At 44.6% G+C, this 24,703-nt stretch overlaps 2 protein-coding genes across 4 annotated transcripts in view; both read left to right on the top strand.

The window, feature by feature from the left end:
• The window catches only part of cd164l2 (CD164 sialomucin-like 2), a 405,638-nt gene that overhangs the window by 261,976 nt on the left and 118,959 nt on the right, over positions 1-24,703 (top strand). The gene's annotated exons all lie outside the window — the stretch shown is intronic.
• On the top strand, positions 1,455-4,298 carry med18 (mediator of RNA polymerase II transcription, subunit 18 homolog (yeast)). Its single transcript, XM_078567434.1, has 2 exons — positions 1,455-1,707; positions 3,615-4,298. The coding sequence occupies exons 1-2, from the start codon at positions 1,560-1,562 to the stop codon at positions 4,172-4,174; spliced, it is 708 nt and encodes a 235-aa protein (XP_078423560.1). The 5' UTR covers positions 1,455-1,559; the 3' UTR covers positions 4,175-4,298.

Raw genomic sequence — 24,703 nt, 5'->3', positions numbered from 1 at the left:
CTCACCCTCACCCTCCCCTCCCTCTCTCTCCCTCACCCTCCCCTCCCTCTCTCTCCCTCACCCTCCCCTCCCTCTCTCTCCCTCACCCTCCCCTCCCTCTCTCTCCCTCACCCTCCCCTCCCTCACCCTCACCCTCCCTCTCCCTCCCTCACCCTCCCCTCCCTCCCTCACCCTCCCCTCCCTCCCTCACCCTCACCCTCCCTCTCTCTCCCTCACCCTCCCCTCCCCTCCCTCCCTCACCCTCACCCTCACCCTCCCCTCCCTCTCTCACCCTCACCCTCCCCTCCCTCACCCTCACCCTCCCTCTCCCTCCCTCACCCTCCCCTCCCTCCCTCACCCTCCCCTCCCTCCCTCACCCTCACCCTCCCACCCTCACCCTCCCTCCCTCACCCTCACCCTCACCCTCCCCTCCCTCTCTCTCACCCTCCCCCAGCAACAAGTATGAGGAGCTCATGGCCCTTCAGGGTCACTTGAGAGAAAGACCCACCCGTTCAGCTGCCTCTGCCACATCCTCTCTGTCCCTTTAACTTCCAGACCATAGCTCACATGTCCCTCTAACATGTCCACCCAGATCTTGTCTGTGAGACCCATTTCCTGCACTGTACACCTTGTACCTATTAAGCCACTGACCTCCCAATTTCCCTTCCTGTTTCCCATGTTGATCCCTATTTTAAAGACTGTTCAGGTACTGAACCCCTTACTTTCAAAGCTGCTGTTGCCACCCCTCTTCTCAAAAGTCCCACCCTTGACCCCTCATCCTGCAAATTACTGTTCCATCTCCAACCTTGCATTCTTTTCAAGTCCTTGGCTTTGTTTTGCCTCTTAAACCTGTGTCTATTTTTCCTGGAACTCCCACGTTTGAACTGTGTTCTGACCCCACCATATCCAGCACTAAGACCACACACTGCCACTCCAATATTACGCATATCCACCCCTGTCTTGGCGCTCAGCCATGTCTTTATCTCCAGACTTGACTATTCCAAAGTTTTCCTGGCTGGCCTCCCATAGTTGACCTCCATAAACTTATAAACTTCAGCTCATCTAAAACTCTGCTGCCTATATCCTAATATGGCACCAAGTCACATTCACCCATCGCCCCTGTGCTTGCTGATGTACATTGGCTCTCAGTCCAGCAACACACCAGTTTTAAAATTCTGATCCTCACATTCACATCCCTTCATGGCCTCGCCTCCCCTTATCTCTAATCTTCACCAGTCCTACAATCTTCCAACATATCTGCATATCTCTAACTGACTTTGCATATCTCCAATTTCTCTGCTGCGCCATTGGCAGCCATGCCTTCAGCTGCCTTGGGCCCCAAACTCTGGAATTCCCTCCCTAACCCTCTCCACCTCTCTCTTGTCCTTTAAGATGCTGTTTAAAGCCAACCTCTTTGACCTAAGCATTTGGTCACCTGCCCTAACATATTATGTGGCTCGGTGTCAGATTTTGTCTGATTGTGCTCCTCTGAAGTGACTTGGCATATTTTACAAAGTTAAAGGCTCTGTATAATCACTGCTGTATAAACACAAGTTGTTATTGAAACCTCAACTTTAATAATGTCCAGTTTGCAAATATTCCAGTCTCTTGACAGTCGTTTTTTTTTCAGTTCGATTTGCTGGAGACTTGTCAAAATGGAGGCCCCTCCTGTAACCGTGCTACCCGTCATTGGTGGAACCATCAATATGATGGAATATATTCTGCAAGGTATGAAATATGGCCCTGTTAATTTTATATTAAGTGGTTTAAGTAGATAAATGACTGTGCTTTGGCTTATAGCTAAAAAAAGTGATTGAGTAATTGGCAGGAACAGTAAACATTCATCCCAGTCAGTCCTGCCCCTCATTGGATCATATTCAGTTGTAGTTTGTCGCTATAACTGTGTGCTGCTGGGGAACTGCAGATAGTCCGGACTGGGCTAGGATATAAGATGCTTCACTTTTTTCGGCAGAGTAACAGGTGTTTTCTATATTTTGTTATTGCTCTGCCAGTTTTCTTCCCTCCATTTAACCTGAAGATATGGTTGTACGGATGTCTTCCAGTAACAGCTTGACATGTTCCTATCCTTGGCACCCAGCAGAGACCATTTGAAAGTGAGCTAGAGTGGGAAACCAGGCTGATTTTCTTCTCTTTAACCAGAATTTTTGAGGTCAATTCTAGTGCCCTTGATACTAGTTCAGCTGAGTACAGAGCTGGGATCTTGCTGCAGAGAATATTCTGATGTGGTTTTACTTAGTCATTAGTTCTGTTCTGATCGTTGTTTTAAAAATAATGGTAACTGTTCTGGCACAGCCGATGGCTAATGCTGAGTTGTTCAAATCCCAGCGGGAAACTTGAGACAACTGCCACAAGTATTTTTTGCAATTTGTATGTTTTGAGATGCGGGCTTTGAATTCAGTAACAATAAGGCAACTGAGCCTTATAGGTTTTTACAAAACTAGATTAAACATTTATTCATAAGAAAAATGATTTTAAGCACATACATATGTCGACCAATTACTACTATAATAACTTCTAAATCCTCTAATTAATCTGAGTCCCAGTTTCACTTCCATTAAGGCAACAGTAAAAGACATAGATTTTAAAAGACCCAGGCAAAGTCACAGGATACCCTGGTCAGTCGAATTCAAAATAAGTCTTTTCTCAGCTTGCTTGTAGACAGCAAGTTGAGGCTTAGAGGCTGAAGGCTTTTCACGCTTGTTAGACCTTAGACCGCCTGCCTTTACATACAGCCTTCTCTCCTTTATACATATTTCCCCATTGATGCAAATTCCCATTATTTCACTATGTCTTTGGACTTTTACCTCTCTACTAATAATACCTATCATAGTGCCAATTTTACCAGTAAACTTTGGGAAAAATAAACATCCTGTTTCTTAACTTCTCCTGGCTAGGTGTAATATTTCACTCCCTCTTTTCACTTCAAGCTAGTCTGGTTTATTTAAAAATGCAAATGTCCCTTTATACCTCACATTCTAACCTTCCCCATGTTTACCTACTAAACATTTCAAACCTGGCTTATCTTCTAATGCATCAAAGCACCCAGACCAGCTGCCTTTAATTCAATTAAGTCACACACACATAGACACATCCCACTATTACTCTATTTTACAATAAATTGCAATAACATTATGGACATTACAATATCTTCCTGACAGTAAAAATCCCTATTTTTTTTTTCCAAAAACTAACAAAACATTACGACTAAAATATTGCTAAAAAGAGAGACATGTTGCTGAAGGTTTTCATCTTGCACTCATCAGGACAAACAAGAATGTCAAATTTCAAACAATCACAACAATGTATACTACAGAAGAAAAGGATGTGGTATAAATTCTTCAATGTAATATACATTGGTGTGATCTTTTGAAATTTGGCATTCTAGCATTTTCCCTGATGAGTGCAAGAAGAAAAGTTTCAGCAATGCGTGTCTCTTTACAGCAATATTCGAATTCTGTACTGCCAAGTGACTGTTAGAATATCAGGAATAGAATTTCAACATTAATAGTTTCATTGTCAAAAATGTTAAGCTATTATCAAGCTTTTTCCTCAGTATTGTCATTTTGTTAAAATCATTATTATTCAACGATTATGACTGATTCTGATTTATACAGGGAGCGTGTTGGACCAGAGTCTGGAAAGTCTCCTTCATCGACTGCGTGGGCTTTGTGATAATATGGAGCCAGAAACCTTTATAGATCATGAGATGGTTTTTTTGCTAAAAGCCCAGCAAGGAAGTCCGTTTATTTTAAGGGCCCGACGTGCTGTGGACAAGCCTGGCGTGCCCTGGCATCTCCGTTACCTCGGGCAGCCTGAAATTGGAGATAAGAACCGATCCGCCCTGGTACGAAATTGTGTGGACATTGCCACTTCCGATGGCCTAGCCGAGTTTCTGATAGAGATGGGTTTTCGAATGGACCATGAGTTTGTGGTAAAGGGACATGTTTTCCGCAAAGGGATTATGAAGATTGTGGTGTCCAAGATCTTTCGGATTCTGCTGCCTGGTAACATTGATAACATCGAGCCGTTATCATTGTCATACCTCGTAGAGCTGAATGTGGTGGCACCTCCTGGCCAGGATGCAGTGTCAGATGACATGAAAAGTTTTTCAGAACAACTGAAGCCTTTAGTTCACCTCGAAAAAATTGACCCTAAGAGATTACATCAAGTGTAGGGAAAAACCTGTGATGTATATATGTGGGGGGGTTGGGGCTTAAACTCTGGTCACATTGAGTTTTGTACCTGTTTGCTTATAAAACTAGAAATGTTTTGAATAAAAGTAAAATTTGTCTAATAAATGGATATAACTTCTATTCAAGAAAGCCAGGAGGTGAAGGATGGAATTTGAGCTTAATCTTGACACACTTTCTAATCTCTTTATTTGCAGTGATACACATTACAAGCATGCGCCCCCAAACCCAATAACCCCAGTTTCAGTCTGCTCCTATAAATACTCTTTTGAGTAACAACTAATTAATGAAAAGCCCCTTAAGGAGGGGCTGTCTTATACATATCGGGGTACACGTGTATCCTCAGTTAATGCCCACCACCTGAATACAATTAATACTTAATTGTTAAACCGTTAGCAATATCCTGCCCCTGGTTTAGCTCCCTGTGAAGCAATTGAACCAAAGACAACAGGCCAAGCAATGCTGTGTTAGTGCTGGTTGCTCTGCTCTTTTTTTTCCAGTGCGATGTAGCTAAGTGATGGCTTTGCTTCTTGGTACTGATCCAAGCTCCCACCGGTGTTTTAAAATTGGAATCAGCCCGCCAGACTGGCAAAATAAAGAGGAAACTTAAAGTCACTAGCAAGAGCCATGGCTGAAGTCAGGAGAGTTACGATGAAAGTAAATCACTGGAGGAACAGGGCGGCAGCTGACAGGAATGTGTTAGTTGAAATTTGAAAGAAGAGAGAAAATAAGAAGGTCCTGTATATGATTGGCTTTATATGCAATTAAACATTAAAAATTACAGACATTCCAACATTTAAACTATATGAAGATGACCCAGATAACAGGATAAGCCTTTGTATCTTTTTTTCCCTCCAAGCAGAGTACACTGCTCCCTAGAGGAGATAGCTGAAGATGATTTATTCCAATTTTCAGCTAATGCTGCTTTGGACCAGGTTACCAGAATTCATGAGAGAATTGACGGAATTGATTTTCTTTGTGATCTTTCCCTGCCCTGTTCTGTGGTGAGGTGGCTAGTTTTTGTTTACTGCGATTAGGTAGAACTTGCTGCGTGTGGTAAACCATGGGTTTGAATTCAAATCCTGCTTCCCCTGTACATGGGGAATCAAGGAATGTGCAGGGCAAGGTTGTCTGTCAGGCTGGTCCCAGTGTAGAATCCTAGAATCGCATTTTTAATGAGGTGCTACGTGACTGGAAGCATTGATCTATAAGAATACTTGCACTCAGTATTCAAGGCTGGTATTTCTCAGTGGTGTATTTTCAAACACAGTGATCCACTTTTCTCCTTGATCCCTTATAATTATCCCCATTAAAATATGTAAAAGTGCAAAGAAAATTTGCTATGGCGTTCAGCAGCGGATGAAGTAATTGTGCGATGGGCAGTGCTACTGAGGCAAGGCCCCAAAACCAACTCCGTCAGTTTAAAAAATGAAGACTGGGATGTGATAACACAGTGTGTAACAGAACAGGTCCGTTTCCAAATGGAGAGTTATTGGTAATAAGAAAGACTGGACTTCCATTTGATGCATTGGTTTGAATATCTGGGTTGTATTGCGCTGTAGGTGTTCCCACCAGGCATGCACATTAAAAATTAATTATGTTTCGGAGCTGTTTGTACATTGTTGGGAGTTGATTGTGACTATGACTGGGAAAGATCCATTAAAGATCACTCATATTCCGGAGTTCCGCAGGGGTCAGTGTTGGGACCACAACTTTCACTTTATACATTAATGATCTAGATGAAGGAACTGAGGGCATCCTGGCTAAGTTTGCCGATGATACAAAGATAGGTGGAGAGACAGGTAGTATTGAGGAGGCGGGGAGGCTGCAGAAGGATTTGGACAGGTTAGGAGAATGGGCAAAGAAGTGGCAGATGGAATACAACGTGGGGAAGTGTGAGGTCATGCACCTTGGTAGGAAGAATAAAGGCATAGACTTTTCTAAATGGGGAGAGAATTCAGAAATCTGGAATGCAAAAGGATTTGGGAGTCCTAGTCCAGGATTCTCTTAAGGTCAACTTGCAGGTTGAGTTGGTAGTTAGGAAGGCAAATGCAATGTTGGTATTTATTTCGAGAGGACTAGAATATAAAAGCAGGGATGTGCTGCTGAGGCTTTATAAGGCTCTGGTCAGACCACATTTAGAATATTGTGAGCAATTTTGGGCCCCGTATCTCAGGAAGGATGTTCTGGCCCTGGAGAGGGTCCAGAGGAGGTTCACGAGAACGATCCCAGGAATGAAAGGCTTAACATATGAGGAACGTTTGAGGACTCTGGGTCTATACTCGATGGAGTTTAGAAGGATGAGGGGGGATCTGATTGAAACTTACAGAATACTGAAAGGCCTGGATAGAGTGGATGTGGGGAAGATGTTTCCATTAGTAGGAGAGACTAGGACCCGAGGGCACAGCCTCAGAGTAAAGGGAAGACCTTTTAGAATAGAGATGAGGAGAAACTTCTTTAGCCAGAGAGTGGTGAATCTATGGAATTCATTGCCACAGAAGGCTGTGGAGGCCAGGTCATTGAGTGTATTTAAGACTGAGATAGGTGCTTGATTGGTAAGGGGATCAAAGGTTACGGGGTGAAGGTGGGAGAATGGGGTTGAAAAACTTATCAGCCGTGATTGAATGGCGGAGCAGACTCGATGGGCCGAATGGCCTAATTCCTGCTCCTATGTCTTATGGTCTTATATTTGCCCTTTTTACACCCTTATGTAGATTTGGGAAATTTTGATTATGGGGGAGTCTGATAGTAGTCCTGAGTCACACTAGCGCTTTAACAGATACAGAGGCTACTCTCTGTCATTCACACATCAAATCAGTTGACTAGCACCAGATGATGGTGAGCCCTCGGCTTTGCTGCCTTGATCTTGTCTGCTGAACAAAACTGAAGTGCGTGTTGTCTGATCACATAGTTGCTTTTGAAGTATCACTTACTGAGGCAGAACATGTGCTTCACTGGCAAGCATTATTCCATTTTATTTTAGAAGTCTATACAATTTTAAATTCAATACTAGATAGGTTTTTTGGGCACCGTTATTCTTGACTGAAGTGTACATTGATCAGTTATTACAGAGCTAATCTGTTTCCATTGGAGATACATGTGGACGTGAGGTTAACACAGAGTTTTGGAATTTAGCAGTGTTTGAATTTTAATATTGCACCAGTATGAAAGCTCACAGCTGTAGACCAAGTAAAATAATCTCCTGCCTGGTTTGGAGAAAGGTGGAATAGATGCAAGGGTGGATTTTAATCTGGAACTCATGAAGGTTAAAATGTACATGACCCAGTTCCGTACACTACAGAAACAAAATACTGTGGATGCTGGAAATTTGAAATAGAAACAGAAAATGCTGGAAATACCCAGCACGTTTGACAGCATCTGTGGAGAGAAACAGCGTTAACGTTAACTCTTTCTCTCCACAGATGCTGTCTGACCTGCTGAGCATTTCCAGAATATTCTGTTTTATTCATTACTGCACAATTTCACTTGTCCATTCATAGTTGGGATACGTAGACCTGGACTTGTTACCTATTAATAATGGGTAAAAGTTTTTACACATTCAGAATCTTTTCAAACTAGCAATAAAATGAGGCTCAGGCGAGATGGACCGATTGCTAAAGCCTTCACCTTGTGGTTGACCTCATCTGAACCCCTTCACCCCTAATCTCAGAAGATAGGCCCCAACACAAACCAACGGGATACGTGTCACAACAGCTATCCTGTGGCCTCGGTGTAATAGTCAGTGAGCAGTTTTGTACGCTGCGCCCATTCCTATATGGAGCAGAAATTCACATGGAATCCTTATTGTCAGCAGCAAGAGGAGATATTCAGCCCATCAGCCTGGGCTGTGCTTGAATCCAAGCCGAAATGGTGATGGTCTCGTATCAGTGGCACATTCATTGATCAGTTATTACAGAGCTCATCTGTTTGCATTGGAGTTACACATGTACATGACGTTAACGCAGAGTGGTGGAATTTAATAGTGTTTGAATTTTAACATTGCACCATAATGAAAGACAGGAATAACATTTTCTCTAACGTACAAAAGTACAGCTTGGGATTTGACAAATGCAGCTCATTCTCACAAGTCAAATATTAAAGTGAATCTAGTTGGTGAATCCCCTTAATTCACTGGAATTTATAATTGAGACAGTTCCAGAACAACTTCTAAAACAATGATTTGTATACAGTTACCAAGAAGGAGCAGTATTTTCATAGCAGAATAATTCCTTCTATAATTTACGTGTTTGATTTGCAGACCGAGTGAAATAATCTCGTGCCCTGTTTGGAGAAAGTTTGGTTTAGAGTTTTAATTAACGTTTACCACGTGGATATGACTCGCAAAGCTGGTGTTCATCGGCCATCACTAGTGATCCTGAGAAGATGGTGTAGGACTGCCTTCTTGAGCTGCTGATTTGATACGACCGAGTGACTTGCTGGGTCACTTCGGAGGGCAGTTAAGGGTAACCACATTGATTTGGGGGCTGGAGTCAAGAACAGGCCAGCCCAGTCAGGATGACCATGTTTTCTTCCCTAAGGGACATCAACGAGCCACAACCCTACAGCTTCGCACTCACTTTTACTGATACCAGTTTTTTTTATTTCTAAAAGTTTTTTTTTTGAAATGAATTCAAATTTTCAACTCCTCCTGTGGGTTTTGAACTCATTCCCTGGGCTAACTTCCATCACATAAAAAAAAACAAGACATCCTTCGTACACCTGCAAAAATCTGCAGAAAGGAAGCATTTTTCTCAGCTCTGAGTGGAAATGCATGTGGAGATGTTAATGCTGCTTCCTTGCACCAAGCGTCTGAAAAAAAAATGTTCCTGGCAGATTTCTGTTCCCAGCAAAATCTGACATGTTAAATCCTTCTTCCTGAGGTTCTGCACTGCAGAAAGAAAGAAGTGAAATTGAAATGTGTTCCAAGAACATTGTGATTAGTTGCGTTTCACTAATGTGGTATAATTGTGTTCAAAATATACAGGAACTGTTACGTAAAGCTGCGTGTGGTAGAAAATGCCAACAGAATTTAAAAATCACAAAAAATGTTCAAGGGTATTCAGAAACATATAGGTATGGAACATTTTAATCCACCTTTTTGGAAGTAAAATCGGGACAGTTGTTACCGCCGAACTGTAGCCGAGGAATTATATTATTTGGGAACAGTTTGGGTGAATAAGTGGTTAGCGCTGCTGCCCCACAGCCCCAGGAAGCCGGGTTTGATCCTGACCTTGGGTTTCTGTCTGTGTGGAGTTTGCACCGTTCTCCCCGTATCTACCTGGGTTTCTACCGAGTGCTCCAGTTTCCTCCCACCGCCCAAAGATGTGCTGGCTAGGTGGATCGGCTGTGGTAAATTGTCCCCCATTGTGTGTGTGTGTGTGCTCCGCGATGGACTGGCGCCCTGTCCTTGGTGTACCCTGCGAGCGTTGGGATAGGCTCTGACTCCCTGAATAGGATGAGGCGGTTCTGGAAAAGCGAGTGAGTGAGTGAGTTTGGGGTGAATACTTGGAACCCTTGCTTTTAAATACTGTTTGGAATTGCCTTATTAAACTTGTGGTACAGTCTTCGGTAGAAACTCATGAGGGCGACATACCAAGTTCTCCTTTCAGGGCTCCTCGACTGAAATTGAAAAGCAGAATACAGCGGATGCTGGAAATCTGAAATCAACACAGAAAACGCTGCACACAGCAGGTCAGACCCGCATCTGTGGAGAGAGAAACAGAGTTAAAGTTTCAGGCTGATGACTCTAATGTTCTCGTGCTCAAGGTGCTGCTAGTGACTATTGTTGGAGTCTTCTGAGGTAGAGTTTAACAACAACTTTATTCAAAACATCACAAAGAATCACTACATTCAGAATGAGACTTCACGCTTGCCACGAGGCTGCAAGAGAGAACACAATCATGATGGTCATGTGATCTTACATCTCTTCCCCGAGATGACGTGAACTGTCTTATTTACATATTCACATTAACCCTTTATGCTAGAACGGCCTTTCATCAGACCTCTGAGGAGTGGATCAGGGTATCATGGAGGGAATGGTCCCTTCGGAATGCTGACAGGGGAGAGGAGGGAAAGATGCGTTTGGTGGTGGCATCACTTTGGATGTGATTGAAATGGCAGAAAATGATCTGTTGATTACAGAGTCTGGTGGGGTGGAAGGTGAGGACAAAGGGAACCCTATTTTGGTTCGGTGGGGGGGAGGGGAGTGGAAGGGGCGAGAGCAGAAGTGCAGGAAATGCGGCAGATACGGTCGAGGGCCATGTCAATTGCAGTGTGGGGGAAATTTCAGCTGAGGGAAAAAGACATCTCTGAAACGCTGGGGTAGGAAGTAGCATCATTGGAACAGATGTGACGGAGATGGAAGAACTGGGAGAATGGAGTGGAGTCCTTCCAGGGTCTAGGGTGTAAGGAAGTGTAGTCAAGGTAGCTGTGGGCTTCTAAAGAATATTAGTTGACAGCCTGTCAGCAGAAATGGAGACAGGGAAGTCAAGCAAGGGAAGGGGAGAGTCAGAGATGGACCATGTGAAACTGCTTTCAGACAGCAGCACACCTGCTCTGGGCACATTTTTTGTTTCTTAGTTTCTTTTCTCTCCCCATTACAATTCCCTTTGGCCCTAGAAGACTAACTCTCCTGTCATTCAATCTCTCCTGTCTTCCACCCTATCACAGACCTTCCTTTTGTCCTTGTCCCGCCCACACCTTGTTCAAACCTATTACATCTCTAACTTTCCCCAGTTCTGATGAAAGGTCATTGTAATAAACTGGGGGTACAGGGCAGGTTTCGTGTAAGAAACAGTAAACTTTATTTACAGAGCTTCGAATGAAGCTACATGCCTGTTCCAAAACCAAGGCTAGAAATACTCCGCCCCTAAGATTACCCGCGCTTAGGGCTGATTCATCTGTACCATCACATGATCTCCATTACAGTATGAAAGGTTTAACTTACAAATACTACAGAGGTCAACCTGAAACATTAACTCTGTTTCTCTCTCCATAGATGCTGTCTGACCCACTCAGTATTTCCAGCATTTTGTTTTTAATCCCTTCTTTCAGACGTTTTGAGTTCCTCTACTGGATATATTGGAGCTTCCACTGGGAATAGAGAGATGTTTGCCAGAATGAGAGATTCCATTAACCCTAACCATTTACCTTTAGACTTCTGAAAAATCCATTTAAATACTCAGTGGACTAAAGGTGAATGAGTTTGTGCAGTGAAATCTCTCACTGCGTGCATTCAAAGTCCAGGGTAGTAATTGAGAAATTGGAGATGTAGGACTTCAGTGTTCCAAACCCATTTCAATAAAGATGCACAACAGATCTGGATAAACAATTTTAACAGTGCAAAATGATTTTAAGTGCATGAAACTATAAACGACATGGATGAAAGGGACAGATGTTTGTGTCCTCGTATTGGTTCTGATTATGTTTTAATGTAATATTTTATGGAAAATCAACCACAAACGGGACATTCCAAGCTCCACAGTAAATTGCAACTCATGTTTTTTTTTTGGATAGCATCCTCCGATTCAGCTTTCTCCCACAAGCTTCTGTTTAAGAGATCAATTACCTAAATGAGTAGTGAATGCACCAAAATTACTGTTTATTGCAGCTAAAGTGCACTCCATATGGAAGAATGAAAGACTTACATTTATATAGCACTTTTGACGATATCCAAATGTGTTTTACAGCCAGCGAAGTACTTTTGAAGCATAACCATTGTGGTAACATAGGGACGATGACAGCCCACACGGTAAGCTCCCACAAATAGTATGATATTGGCCAGATAATCTGTTTATGTGGCGTTGATTGAGAGATAAATCTTAGCTAGGACACAGGGGATAACTCCCCTGCGCTTCTTCAAAATAGAGCCATGGGATCTGTTACGTTCACCTGAAATTGCAGATGGGGCTTCAGTTTAATGTCTCATCTGAAAGACAGTACCTTCAACAGTGCAGCCCTGCGATGTCGACACAGATTATTTTGCTCAGGGACTTAAACCCACAGTCTTCTGATTCAGAGGCGGGGGTGCTACTAAGTGAGAATTCCTTCACACTGTGGGGGAGTGGGAATTTGTCAATCTTGTGCTATTCCCAACCGTATAACCAGAATTGGGCCCAACTTCCACTCTCTTGCTTTATTCCATTTCCCACGTAACTACAATTAAAATTTAAAGTGCCAGTGGCGTGCAGGAGGAACACGTGTGATCACACGGTGGGGAAAGGTTTTCAGTGGTGAAACCCGCCATCAGCTGACAGTGCTGCAGGTACAGTGGCCGACAGAAGAGCCTCCTGGTAAAATAGGGAGACTCTGCATCACGGCCACAACTTTCCTGCCCAACTCGATTGCCATTAGCAAAAGACTTATTGGTAGCACAAGGGTGACAGGGGTGTTTTCTCAAAATTAAACTTCATTTGTAAATATTTCACATTACATGGTTTCAATTTATTTATGCACATCATCATTATTTGTTGATGCTAGTTTAGTCAGAGAGCTAAATGTACTGGCTCCCCTCACAGTTAGCACACATTGATGGTTACATGGGAGTTAGGTACATTTTCTCTATTGTGGAAGAAACAATGTTGTGTTTTTTGTTCACTCTTTACTGAATGTTCATGTTAGTGTCCAGTATTAAACTCTGTGGGACGAGGGCTGAGCTTACAGGTTCATTATCCCTCCCTTTCTCTGCATTGTAAAGGACATTGTCTGAGATCACTCTCAATGGAGATAATTACAATGCTGTTGGTGATCCCAAAACACTGTAAGGACTCTGTCAGCCAACACCCTGAGATGGACGCACATTTGGACAGTACTGACATTGCCCTTTAGGCCCCTCATTTTCTCACCTTGACTGATTATTCTCACCGCCCCTACCCCCACCACACCCAGGACACCAGGCCCTTCCCACTTCACTCCTCCATGCCCTGAAACCACCTCTGCCCTCTCCTGGATCACTCTTCCACTCCATCATGCCCCTGACCCTGCTCCACACAACTCCCCCCCTCACCACTAACTCACCCTTGCCGGTCCCGAGCCTCCATGCAAGTTGCTGTGCTCCTGCTCCCCTCCCTTGTGGTATACAGTTCAAAGTGCAAAATTGCCGACCTTACACATAACTGTACAAAGCCAACTGGTGCACACCACCTTTAAACAAAGTGAACTGGGTGCCACGAGATTCTCATGGCCACTGATTTCATCTTAAAGTTTTAGGCTAATGAGTATTCAAGCCTGAGACTTGACCTGCTGCAGACACGCCATTGTCTTTATCTCTGCATCTCAACCCATCATCAGGAAATCAAGATTTCGCATCTCACTTAATTAAGTCACTCTGCACGCCACCTTTCCTGCTCTTGCTGGCTCCATTAAATCCTCCCCATATGTGTATATATACATATAAATATAAATATATACATATACACACACAATATAGGTATACACAAACACTATTTTAAATCCTTCTATCCTCTACTGGGTTCTAGTGATTTGTTGCATGCCCAATGTTACAGGTTTTGGACCTACCCTAGGTATTTTCTGGGGTTCAGTATTACTGATCCCTTGCATAAGCCAACTGCACATCCCCTGCAATCAAGTTCACCAATAATGTTACAAGCTCAGAAACTACAGTCTTTCTAGTGTAGTGTCTTTATTAAACTGAATATATCATGACTGGCTGTAGGGAGTCCCTCATGGTAAAGGTCACATGACTATGGCAAGCCAGAGAGGATATGATTGCATTTCAAAACCCAAATATCCCCTTTTCCTAATGAACAAAATGCAAATTTGCATGCCCTCGCATGTGTAACTGTGAGTTACCCAAGTCACCCACTATACCACAACTGGTCTCATGCATTAACAAACTGTTCGAAATTCTCATCAGTCGCTGCACATGCATTACATGCATAGTCGTTAAATCACCCTGGTCCTTTAATAGTACACATGGGTGCTGTCATTGGCTGTTCGTCTGGGTGTTGTTTCCTCTCTGGGAAGTGTCGTTTCCGTAGCACTTGTTGCTGTGGTAACTGTTGTTGTTGTTCCATTTCCATTGTAGGGGAACCAGTGAACCATTCTGTACTCTGTGCAGCTGGTGAGATCCCATCTTCCTGTTTGGCCACCTGCAGTGAAGGAACAGCTTCTCTCCTTGTTTGTATACGCCTGCAGCTGCACCAGTATATTTGATCGTTCACTTTCACTGCGAACAATAGAGATGACAACTGCTCTACGTATGTCCCAAGTTGTCACGTGGGCTGGCTTCTGTTGAGAGCGTTGAAGGTTTGTACCCTGACTGGCTCTCCAATGCTCAACTCTGGCATCTTGTCAAGATGAAATTTGGCTTTCTGCCATTTCACTTTGATTGTTTCACGCACGCCTGTTACTACTTCTGGCTTTAGTAGCCTTTTTGCTATTGGAAGAGTAGTTTGGGTGCGGCGTGACATTAGTCTTTGGACTGGACTACTTTCCAATCCCTTCAGTCAGTGTATTTCTCCACTCAAGGATTGCCTTGTATACATCTGTATTAGATTTGCTCAATTTCTTGATGATTCCTTTGGCAATTTTCACTGCCACCTCAGCTTTTCCATTCAGCTGGGGATAGTGCGGAGATGATGTATCGTGTTGAATTTCCCAATTCTTTGTGAAGTGGCTGAACTCGTCACTCGTGAACTGAGGGCCATTGTCACTCATCACAATGTCTGGAATGCAATAACAACTGAAGTGTGCTTTCAAGCATTCTAATATCTCAAAGGTAAAAGCAAAATACTGCGGATGCTGGAAATCTAGAACAAAAACAAAAATACCTGGAAAAACTCAGCAGGTCTGACAGCATCTGCGGAGAGGGATACAGTTGACGTTTCGAGTCCGTATGACCATTCATCAGAACTAAGACATATATCTCTCCTGCTGTTGTTGAAGTCAGCTGGTCGACCTCCCAGTAATCAGAATAGTAGTCTATAGTGACAAGATAATCAGTCCCTGTTATAGTGAAGAGGTCTACTCTCAGCTTCCTCCATTGTCTTCCTGGGATGTCATGTGTCATTAACAGCTCTCTAGCTTGTTTAGCTTGGTACTCCTTACAAATCATCGCACTGGGCCAGTGTGGTCCTTAATTTCATTGCTCATGTTTGGCACTTCTCTTGTCTTCCTCAGACTTGATTCAATTCCTTGATAGCTTGCATGGATACACTTCAGCATTTCTCCTTTCATCTCCTTAGGGATGATGACTCTATTTCCTTGGTACAAGATGCCACCTTGGGCTGTCAATTCATCTCAGTATGCCCAATATGCTCTTGTGACCACAGGTGCTCTCAGGCCATCCTTTCATCATGACTTCTTTCAGCACTTGGAGAGTTGCATCTTGTTGGGTAGGTTGCTTGATTTGAGCAAGGTGCTCCTCTGTCATATTCAATGTCTCTGTTGGGTTGATGACTTCCAGATCATGTTGAGCTGCTGCTTCTCGTAGAATCTGGAAGATCTCATATTCTGTTGTAGCATCCTCAACTTTCTTCATGGGGAGTGCTGTTCTCGACAGCATGTCAGCGATGTACATCTGTTTCCCTTGTTTTTATGTCGTGTCCTGATGACATTTCAGTAAATGAAGTAACATTCTTTGCAGACTCTTTGAAGCAGATAGTAGTGGTTTGAGAAAAATGCTTTGAAGTGGCTTGTGGTTGGACTCCACTGTTACTTTGTCTCTCCCAAGCAGGTATTGATGGAAATGCTTACAAGCAAAAACAATAGCCAGGCTCTCTTTCTCGATCTGAGCGTAGCATTGTTCAGTTTGCATTAATGCCCTGGACGCAAATGTGACTTGTTCTTGCTGCATTATGGTTGCTCCAAGACCTGTCTCGTTGGCGTCACACTGCAAGGTGACTTCATCAATGATGTCATAGTACTGCAGCACTGGTGTAGTCGTCACTAGGTGTTTGATTTTAGTGAACGCTGCTTCTTGTTCTGTGCCCATCCTTGGCAGTAAGCTTGTGTAATGGTTCACATCCGATGACAAATTAGGCAAAAATTTTGCTAAATAGTTCACAAATCCAGCAAATCATTGCACTGCTTTCCCATCTGTCAGTTGCTGCATTGCTGCTATAGCTCTCACCTTGTCAGGATCCGGTGGAGGACCTTTTCTGTCAGTACATGACCTATGTACTTCAGGCATCTTCAATTGCAATTTTTTCTGGTTCAACTTCAGGTTCATCTGGCCAGCTCTCTCCTGCAGTCAGATTAAATTCTGATCATGATCAGCTATGGCTTTTTCCATTGTGTCTCCACATCCGTCAACTGAGTAGCTCATCCACTATGGCTTCCACTCCAGGGAGATCACTGGTTACCTCATGCTGTCTGTGTTCATGCTCTTCTGGAGACATGGAAATGCCAAAAGGCATCTGCAACCATCTGTACCTCCCGAACAACATCCATAATGTCATTAGGAAGCTGCTGCTTTCATCCAGCTTCACTTGCTAGTAACCATCCTTCGCACCTAGGGTAGCAAAGATCTTTGCCTTGGCAAGTTGTGGCAAAATTCCTTTGCTTGGGCTGTGGGATCTCTTCAGCACTTTATTTCGATCCTTTGAGTCTAAGCATACTCTTAGCTTTCCAGGTTGTTTCATTGTTACCACGCTGCTAGGAGTTGTCATTTTCTTGATCACTCCTTTCTTTTCCAGAGCTTCAATCTTGTTTTTCAGGCTTGACTTGATGACACCTGGAACTCTTCTCAGCAGATGCTGAATTGGTCTTACATTCTCATCTACTTCCAGATGTTATTTATCCAAACCCTGTAAATATATCTGTGTACTCCTCTGGGATCTGCTCAGTGGTTAATGGTTTAGTGTGTGCTGCAACATGTTGTAAATCTCTTTTGGCACCTTTTCGGTTACCAGTCCATGCTTTAGACTTGCTCCAACTGAGATGAGTAGCTGTTGTGTACTGTCTATGATCTGCAATCCAGGTCTTCATTCTTGCCATTGCATTGGGCTCTGAGACTAACGTGTCCTCTTGGTTATGGGTATCATGTCATCATATAGTCTCAACCTTACGTTCGAGGGCTTCAATTTTGGATCATCATGTTGTGCCACTTTATACAGGCCCATGAAGGTCATGATGTTGCATGATGTTCCAGTGTCTATCTGACACTTCATGTTCACTTGATGCTCTCCTTCTGTGGTCATCATTTTAACAGTCACAAATCATTTCGCACCTATAGACTTGACGGTTCCAGTCTGTTGTATCGGGTATAGTGCTTCCTCAGACTCTTCTGTTAACATCTCCCCAGTGGCCATCTATACTGACTTGTTTTGCTTCTTTCTAGCTAAACACTTGTGTGCAAAATGATTCAGCTGCTTGCAGTTAAAACACTGCTTTCCCCACATTGGACAATCCTTCTTTCCCTTTTTATGATGTCCTCCGCAATATTTTCATCCTGCCATTTGTCCGCGATTGTCCTGCTCTTTTGGCCCAGAATGTGTCTCAGCGTAATGTATCTCCTGGTCTGCTCTGCTATACATGTGCTTGAGCTGATGTTTTACAACCTCTGCATTTCTGCACACGTCTATCGCTCTCTTGAGAATAAGTTTCTCCTCTCTCGATCGACTTTCTCTCACTTTCAGATCTCTTATGCCTAAGACAATGCTATTTTTAATGAGATCATCTTTTAGCTGCTTAAATAATGCGAGCTGTTACTGTAGTCACATACCGATCAATAAGCCATAATGTTGAACACACATCGTCCATAAGTTACGTTCACTTGAGGTTAAAATCATGCCTTCAAGGCTTTCAAAACCTCTGTCATCTTTTTTCTGTTCTTCGGATAGATTTAAGGTGGAATACAATTTGTAGCAGTCTCTCCCCAGAAGTGTTAAAAGTGTTGCTACTCATATTAGCTCTGGCTTGTTAATTAAATCTGTTGCAATCTCGGAGTTTTGCCATTGCAAGAGGCAAAAATGCCAGTTCTTCCACATATCTCCTTTCATTTTGACAGGAGCTTGGAGTGGAAAATTTGTAGCCATGTTTGTTTCTTCCTGTATTTAACTTGCAGTTTTCAGCTTATGTTAGCCTTTCCTTGTCTGTGTTTTGTTTTCAGCAGCTTTTAACAGGTTTGAACATTTCTATGTTCCTCCTTCAGTAGCTGTGTCTTCTCTTCCAGCTTTTCAAAATGCAATCTCAACTCCCCTTCTGACACCATGGGAAGAATTTTCCCATCATTGGGGGGGGGGGGTTGTGCGGGGGTGGGCGCGGACCCGATCGGTGCCCCCATCGGGTCCGCGCCACCATTTTATGTGGACGGGCCAATTAAGGCCCACCCAGTGTGACATGCGCCCGGAAGCGCTGTGCGCTCCCTATGTGGGTGTGCTGGGGGGGGCGGTGGATTCCCTGAGTCAGGGCCTGCGCTCTTTCGTGCATGCGTGTGAAAGAGCTCAGAAATCTCCCTGAGGCCCAGAGGTACCTCAGGGAGATTAGTTTAAGTTTTAAAAATTTACATAAAGAGAAGAAAAAATTTTAAGACATGTCTCCTCATGTGACAGTGTCACATGAGCTGGGATATGTCAATGAATTTTTATTCAATTTCTAAACACTTTATGAAACCTCATCCCGCCCGTGGATGAGGTTCCATGAAAAATGCGAAGGCCGCCTGGGCTCTTCACCTGCCCAACCTTAAGGTTGGACGGGCGGCTCAGTTTATTCGTTTAAATAGTTTTTAACAGGCCTTAATAGGCCTTTGTCAGCTTGGTGGGCATACAGCCCGCCGAACTGAAAATCTAAATGACGCGCGGTGACGTTGGGACACACGCCTGACCTCACCCCGCGTCATTTTACGCATCGGCGAGCGGGTCCCCCCACCCCCCCCCGATTCGCTGAGCCAAAAAATTCTGGCCCATGTTGTGGGCTCAAAGACTGAGTCTTCCAAGTGTCGTGTTTTTATGAAGTTAACGTACCATGGCTACCTGCAGAGAATCCCTCATGGCAGATGTCACATGACTATGGCAACCCGGATACGACATGGGGGAATGATTGCATTTCAAAACCCAAACAAATGGTGCCCAAAACTTGACAAAGGATTCTTGATCTGAAATTAGATGGAATGTAATGCCCTTCCCAAAGACGAAATTGGTGGCAAGGGGGGGGCATTTAATTGTTTTAGAAGTTTTGGGATGAGCACCCCACTACCTCCCAAACTCTGTCCCAATTAAGACTGGGGTAGGAAGGCTCTTGGTTGGCTTTCCTGGCACACCACCAATTGAGGCCCTTAAGTGCCCAGCTAATGCCCTTTCTTCCGATCTTCCCTGCTCCCCTCCCATGACCCCCAACCTGGGACCCGCCGACTCACCTGTGACCTGGGTCCTTGGCAATCCTGTGCCTTTAGTGGGTGCGTTACCATCAGTGGCCACCCCTCTCCTAGTGGTGCTGCATGTAATAAAGCGTTGCCGGTCTCTGATTGGCCACCGGTCTAAGTCAGGATTTCCACTCCCATAGTCCTTTATCCTGGGGAAGGACCGCTGTTGGCCTCATAAGTGCCTGATTGACATTTAACACGGTGACTCTTCTCAAAAGGAGCCAACCTAAGGCTCTGCCTGGTTCTCCGGCTGACGTGTGAGACCCCCCAACATGTGTATTAAATGCCGCCCTTTAACTCTGTTTCGCTCTACCGATGCTGCCTGACCTGCTGAATATTTCCAGCATTTCCTGTTTTTATTTCTGACTTCCAGCATCCACAGCGTTTTGCTTCTGCTCAAAACCAGTTATGAAATATCACGACGGGGAACATGACAATGGCGCCCCATTGCTAGATGAACTGATTGCCATAAGCTTACCCGTGACAGTCTGTGCATGTGCCCAATCTTCCAAACGGCAGACTGTTTAAAATTTCAGCAAGATGAAGCCAGGTACAAATCACTAAGCTGCTTTATCATTCAGTTGTTAATTGGATCGTTAATAATTAAGGCAAAGGGGGCACGATATCATATGATCACGTTACTGGACTAGCCGTTTGGAAGTTTGGGCTAATGATGTAGGGACATGAGTTCAAACCCCATCACAGCAGCTGAAGCGATTCAGTCCAGTTAATTAAAAAAAAATCTGAAATAAAGAGCTGGTCTCAGTAAAGGTGACCATGAAACTACCACATTGTCAACCTACTTCACAAACGTTCCTTAGAGAAGGAAATATGCAGCCCTAACCCAGTCTGGCCTATACGTGACTCCAGACCCACAGCAATGCCTTGTCTTTTAACTGCCCCCCGAAAAGCACTCAGTTGTCAAGCCAGCAATGTCCACGTTTCATGAATAAAAAGAAAATCATACCTTGACTTGAACTTAAACTCAGCCCCTCCTCATAATACAAAAAAAAATCCAAACTGCCCCGACTGGTTAAATAGAGAGAAAAATGCACTTAAGAAAGACTTACTGGGGTCTGCCTCTTCCAGCTGAAATTTCCAATTCATTCAGAACAATTATTCCTCTGTAGTTAGGAAATTGAGAGCGTGACGGTGGCCCCTCCGACTCTCTTCCTGTCCAAAGGTTGGACTGTAGAGCAGCCCGTTAAACTGGCCATCAGTCCCATTGGAGGAGACACCTAGTGACCATCTCCTGCACTTTTCAAAATGAATAGGTCTGAATCAATACAATGGATCATTCACAGGGCAGACTTAACGAACCTCGTTTGTTTAAATCAGGAAACAGGGCACGTTTTACAGATTGACCCACCCACTTACTGCCCCCCCCCAACACCTTACACCCTTTCCCCCGCCATTTTAAAACAAGTTATACCCAGACCCCTTCCGTAACAAAAATCTCTGAAATGTAGCACTCAATATTGTGTCCTAGATTCTCTCCAAGTTCTCTTTCTGTCGCTTATTTTCTGTGACTTTGATCCGATATCACTCAACATGTTTTGTGCTTCGGCCTTGCCTTCTACTGAAATCCAACTTTTTGAACAGTTTTAGTTTGTTTTTTGAAGCATCCCACCTGTATCACGCTCAATCCCAGCCTAGACTGATTCACACGTCCATTTTCAGATTGCTTTAAGTTCTGATTTTCAATTAAAAGCAAATCTGTTTAAACACAAATACACAAGGGGTTCTTTTAATGATCTGAGGATTAAATAATGATGCCACCAGCTTTTATTTTGTGCAGAATCTATTTTTTTGTAGTTTATTTCGAGGATATGAACTCCAATTTAAAAAAAATGTTTTCCTGCCTGAAACAAAATTCGCTCCAGGCTCCTGCTGTTATTAAACAAACCATTGCCAGCTTCCTACCAACCCCTTCTGATTTGTCCCTCCTTGTGATGTGCTCAGTCTAGCCTCCACAGCAAGGTTCTAGACATTAGGAGCTCCCAACATGCCTGCTGCATAGTCTTGTCAGCTGTGGTTCAAATAACTCAGGAGGTTGTCGGTTCAAGCCTGGGTCTTGAACCCGAGATCCAGACTTGCGATGCAGAGGAAGTGCGGCACTGTTGGAGGTGTTTGCCTGAGATTGGATGAGATATTAAACTGAGGCCCCATCTCTTTCAGGTGGACGTAAGAGATCGCATAACACAATTTCAAAGAAGTGCAGAAGAGTATCCTGGTCAATTATCATCTCTTAATCAACGTCACAAAAGCAGATTGACCAATATCATATTGCTGTTTGTGGAATCTTGCTGTGCGCAAATTGGCAGCAGCATTTCTTACAACAGTAATTTTGAAAGTACTTCAGTAGCTATAAAGCACTTTTAGATATCCCAAAATTATAACAGACACTATATGAAGCCCCAATTATTTTCACCATTACCATTTTTTAAACTTACATGAAATTCAATATTTTTCTCCCTTGACTAACTTTTAGGTTAATATGTACCACTGGTATTTTATCCTCTTTCTTCACTTTGAAAATGAATGCAAATCACTCATTTAAGAAGTCTGCCATTTCCTTATTGCCCATTATAGCCTCGTTACCCTTTACCACTCTCTTCCTCACTTTATTTTATACTGACAGTACTGAAACAGTCCAATGTTCAAGACCTTACGCACCTGAAGTGCCTCGATAAAGATGTTGGTCCTGGTGTTGCCTTATTGTTAACTATATGGAGCCTCTGAATCTCTGCCTTTTAAGGGTATACACTGGCGTTGTACCATACCAGTTTTTAAAAAATATGTCACACAGTAGGTTTACCCATTAACAGTTCAGCCCAAACAAAAACAGAAAATGCTGGAAAAACTCAGCAGGTCTGGCAGCGTCTGTGGAGAGAGAAACAGAGTTAACGTTTCGAGTCCGTATGACCCTTCTTCAGAGCTCTGAGAGAGGGGAAAGGACAGGGGAGCTGACAAGATACTTGACAATGACCATGGTTTTTAAAATTGAAAGTGAGTGGTACCTCATGTTGGACAATAATAGGCACTGCATGGGAGTGAAATCAGTGGGTGGGTAGAGATGCAGGTCAGTTTAGATGGGCAACTGAAAGAGAACCCTAGCAGGCAGCATCGAAAACGCTCATAACAGTAAGGCGAGTGTGATGGATGAAGGCTCCGCGTGCGGGAGAGAGAGCTTGCACGAGGCTCCGAAAGACCCTACCACACACATACTTCTCCCTCCAGAATTACTTGTGGTCCGGCTGCATGCAGCTGAAATGCTCGTTGGGGGGATGCAGTGGGAGGATTCGCAAAGCCTTCAATGAAGCTGAAAGAGAACGTTGCACATTATTCAGTGAAAGTGAATATATTTAGAACAATAGAACACTACAGCACAGAAAACAGGCCATTCGGCCCTTCTGGTCTGTGCCGAAATATTATTCCACTAATTTTCAGATTATAAAATGACAAAATGTGTTCACCTGTGCAACCGCTTGTGATCAGAAATTCTTAAATTTTCTAGGCCTACCACTTCACCTAGGTGCTGCCCTGACATCCACAAAGTGGTGGGTACAGCCTGTCCAATGGTTGGCCCTGTTGTCTTTGATGACTTCAGCAGGGCCCCGGCCTGCTTTGGCCATCCTCCTGTGGGCCAGCTGCTCTCTCTTTAGTGACGGAGGGCAAGGTTGAGGGATTCGCAGGCAAAGGGGACTCGGAGGGAGAGGACAGCCTCTGAGATTCCTGAATGGGTGACCAAGGGGTGTCCAGCTGCCACTCCTCCTCCCTTTGGGTGCCCGGGGGCCCCGGCCTGACTACCTGATGGGAAGGAGCACCTGGGTACCCCGTCTCCCTCGCGTTGCTACTGCAAGAATTCACCTGTGGCTACCGTGATAGTGCGCAGGTCTGTGTGCAACAACAGGGTCTCCATGGTGTCCACCACCCTTCCCATGGAGGCTTCCATACACGCACATGTGGGCACCACTTCATCAGAGAGCAGGCAGATGCACTCCTCTGACTCATGTGCCACTCTGCTGAGGGTTTCCAACAGCTCTGCGTGACCTTCCCCCACCTTCTGCTGACTCTCCAGGATGAGTTGGAAGGCCGAATCCAGAGGTTCATCATCTGACTCGGACCTCACCGATGCCTCTTCCCCAGCAGGCCCCCGAGTGCCGGGGAGCTCGGCTGAACCTGCCTCCTCCTGCTGTGGACACGTGTCCGTGTGGTGACCACCAGGTTGTGAACCCGAGCCTGCTCCATATCTAGGTTGCACTGAGGTGTGTGTTTCTGCGCTGGTGGAGGGTGTGGGTAAGCGCTGTGACAGGTCTTCCAGGCTGCTTATTTCCAGCTCTTCAATGGAGGAGGTGTCCACTTCGCTGGAGATGAGGACCTGGATGGAGCTGAGGGACTGGTTGGCTGAGGGCATCGGTCACTTGGCAGAGCTCCCTGTGAACCAAAGTAGAGATAATGAGTGCCTGGCAGCAGAGTCAAAAGTGGGAGAGAGAGAACTCACAGTCACATTGAGAGAGGGATGATGTGGTGCAGGATCCTCACGAGGGTTCTTGCTGCCGACCTCACCATCGCCACAGGCAGGGTCCACGTCCTCACCAGTCAGCACGATGGCCCACTCCTCAAAGTGAGTGAGGGGCCTAATGTGGGCCACTCCACCCCTGGTCTGGGACCCTCCCCTGCTGCTGTGAGCCGGCTTCTCCTGCATGAAAACAGATGGAGAGAGTGTGAGCAGGACACATGGCACTGAGTGGAATGTTTGTGTGGTGAGCGGAGCCATGGACAGGGTGAGGACGTGAGCTCCAGAGGATATGAGCCTGATGGAGATGTGAGGGTGTGTGTGAGAGTTAGTGGTGTTGTCCCTTGAGGTGTGAGATCCCTGTGGATGTGTGATGGGTTTGGGAGTTGAGAGGGATGAGGTGGTTACTTACCCTGGTGGAATGGATGAGAGCATTTATCCTCTTCCTGCACTGGATGGCTGACCTCCTCTGTGCTCCGGTAGTGCTGACCGCCGCTGCCAGTGCCTCCCAGGCCGGATTGGTGACTCTGGTGGACCTCCTGCAGCCAGAGTTGGGGGGGTGGGGTTAGAGGACATCTCCGCAGCCTCCCACTGCACCCAGCAGGTGCCCCAGAGAGGCGTCACTAAAATTTGGGGGCCGACATCCTCTGTGCTTTCGGGCCCACCTGTCGG

The sequence above is a fragment of the Cetorhinus maximus genome, chromosome 21 (assembly GCF_964194155.1).
Source record: "Cetorhinus maximus chromosome 21, sCetMax3.hap1.1, whole genome shotgun sequence".
Classification (NCBI taxonomy): domain Eukaryota; kingdom Metazoa; phylum Chordata; class Chondrichthyes; order Lamniformes; family Cetorhinidae; genus Cetorhinus; species Cetorhinus maximus.
The sequence above is the reverse complement of the archived record's forward strand: the minus strand, read 5'-3'. Positions and strand labels throughout refer to the sequence as shown.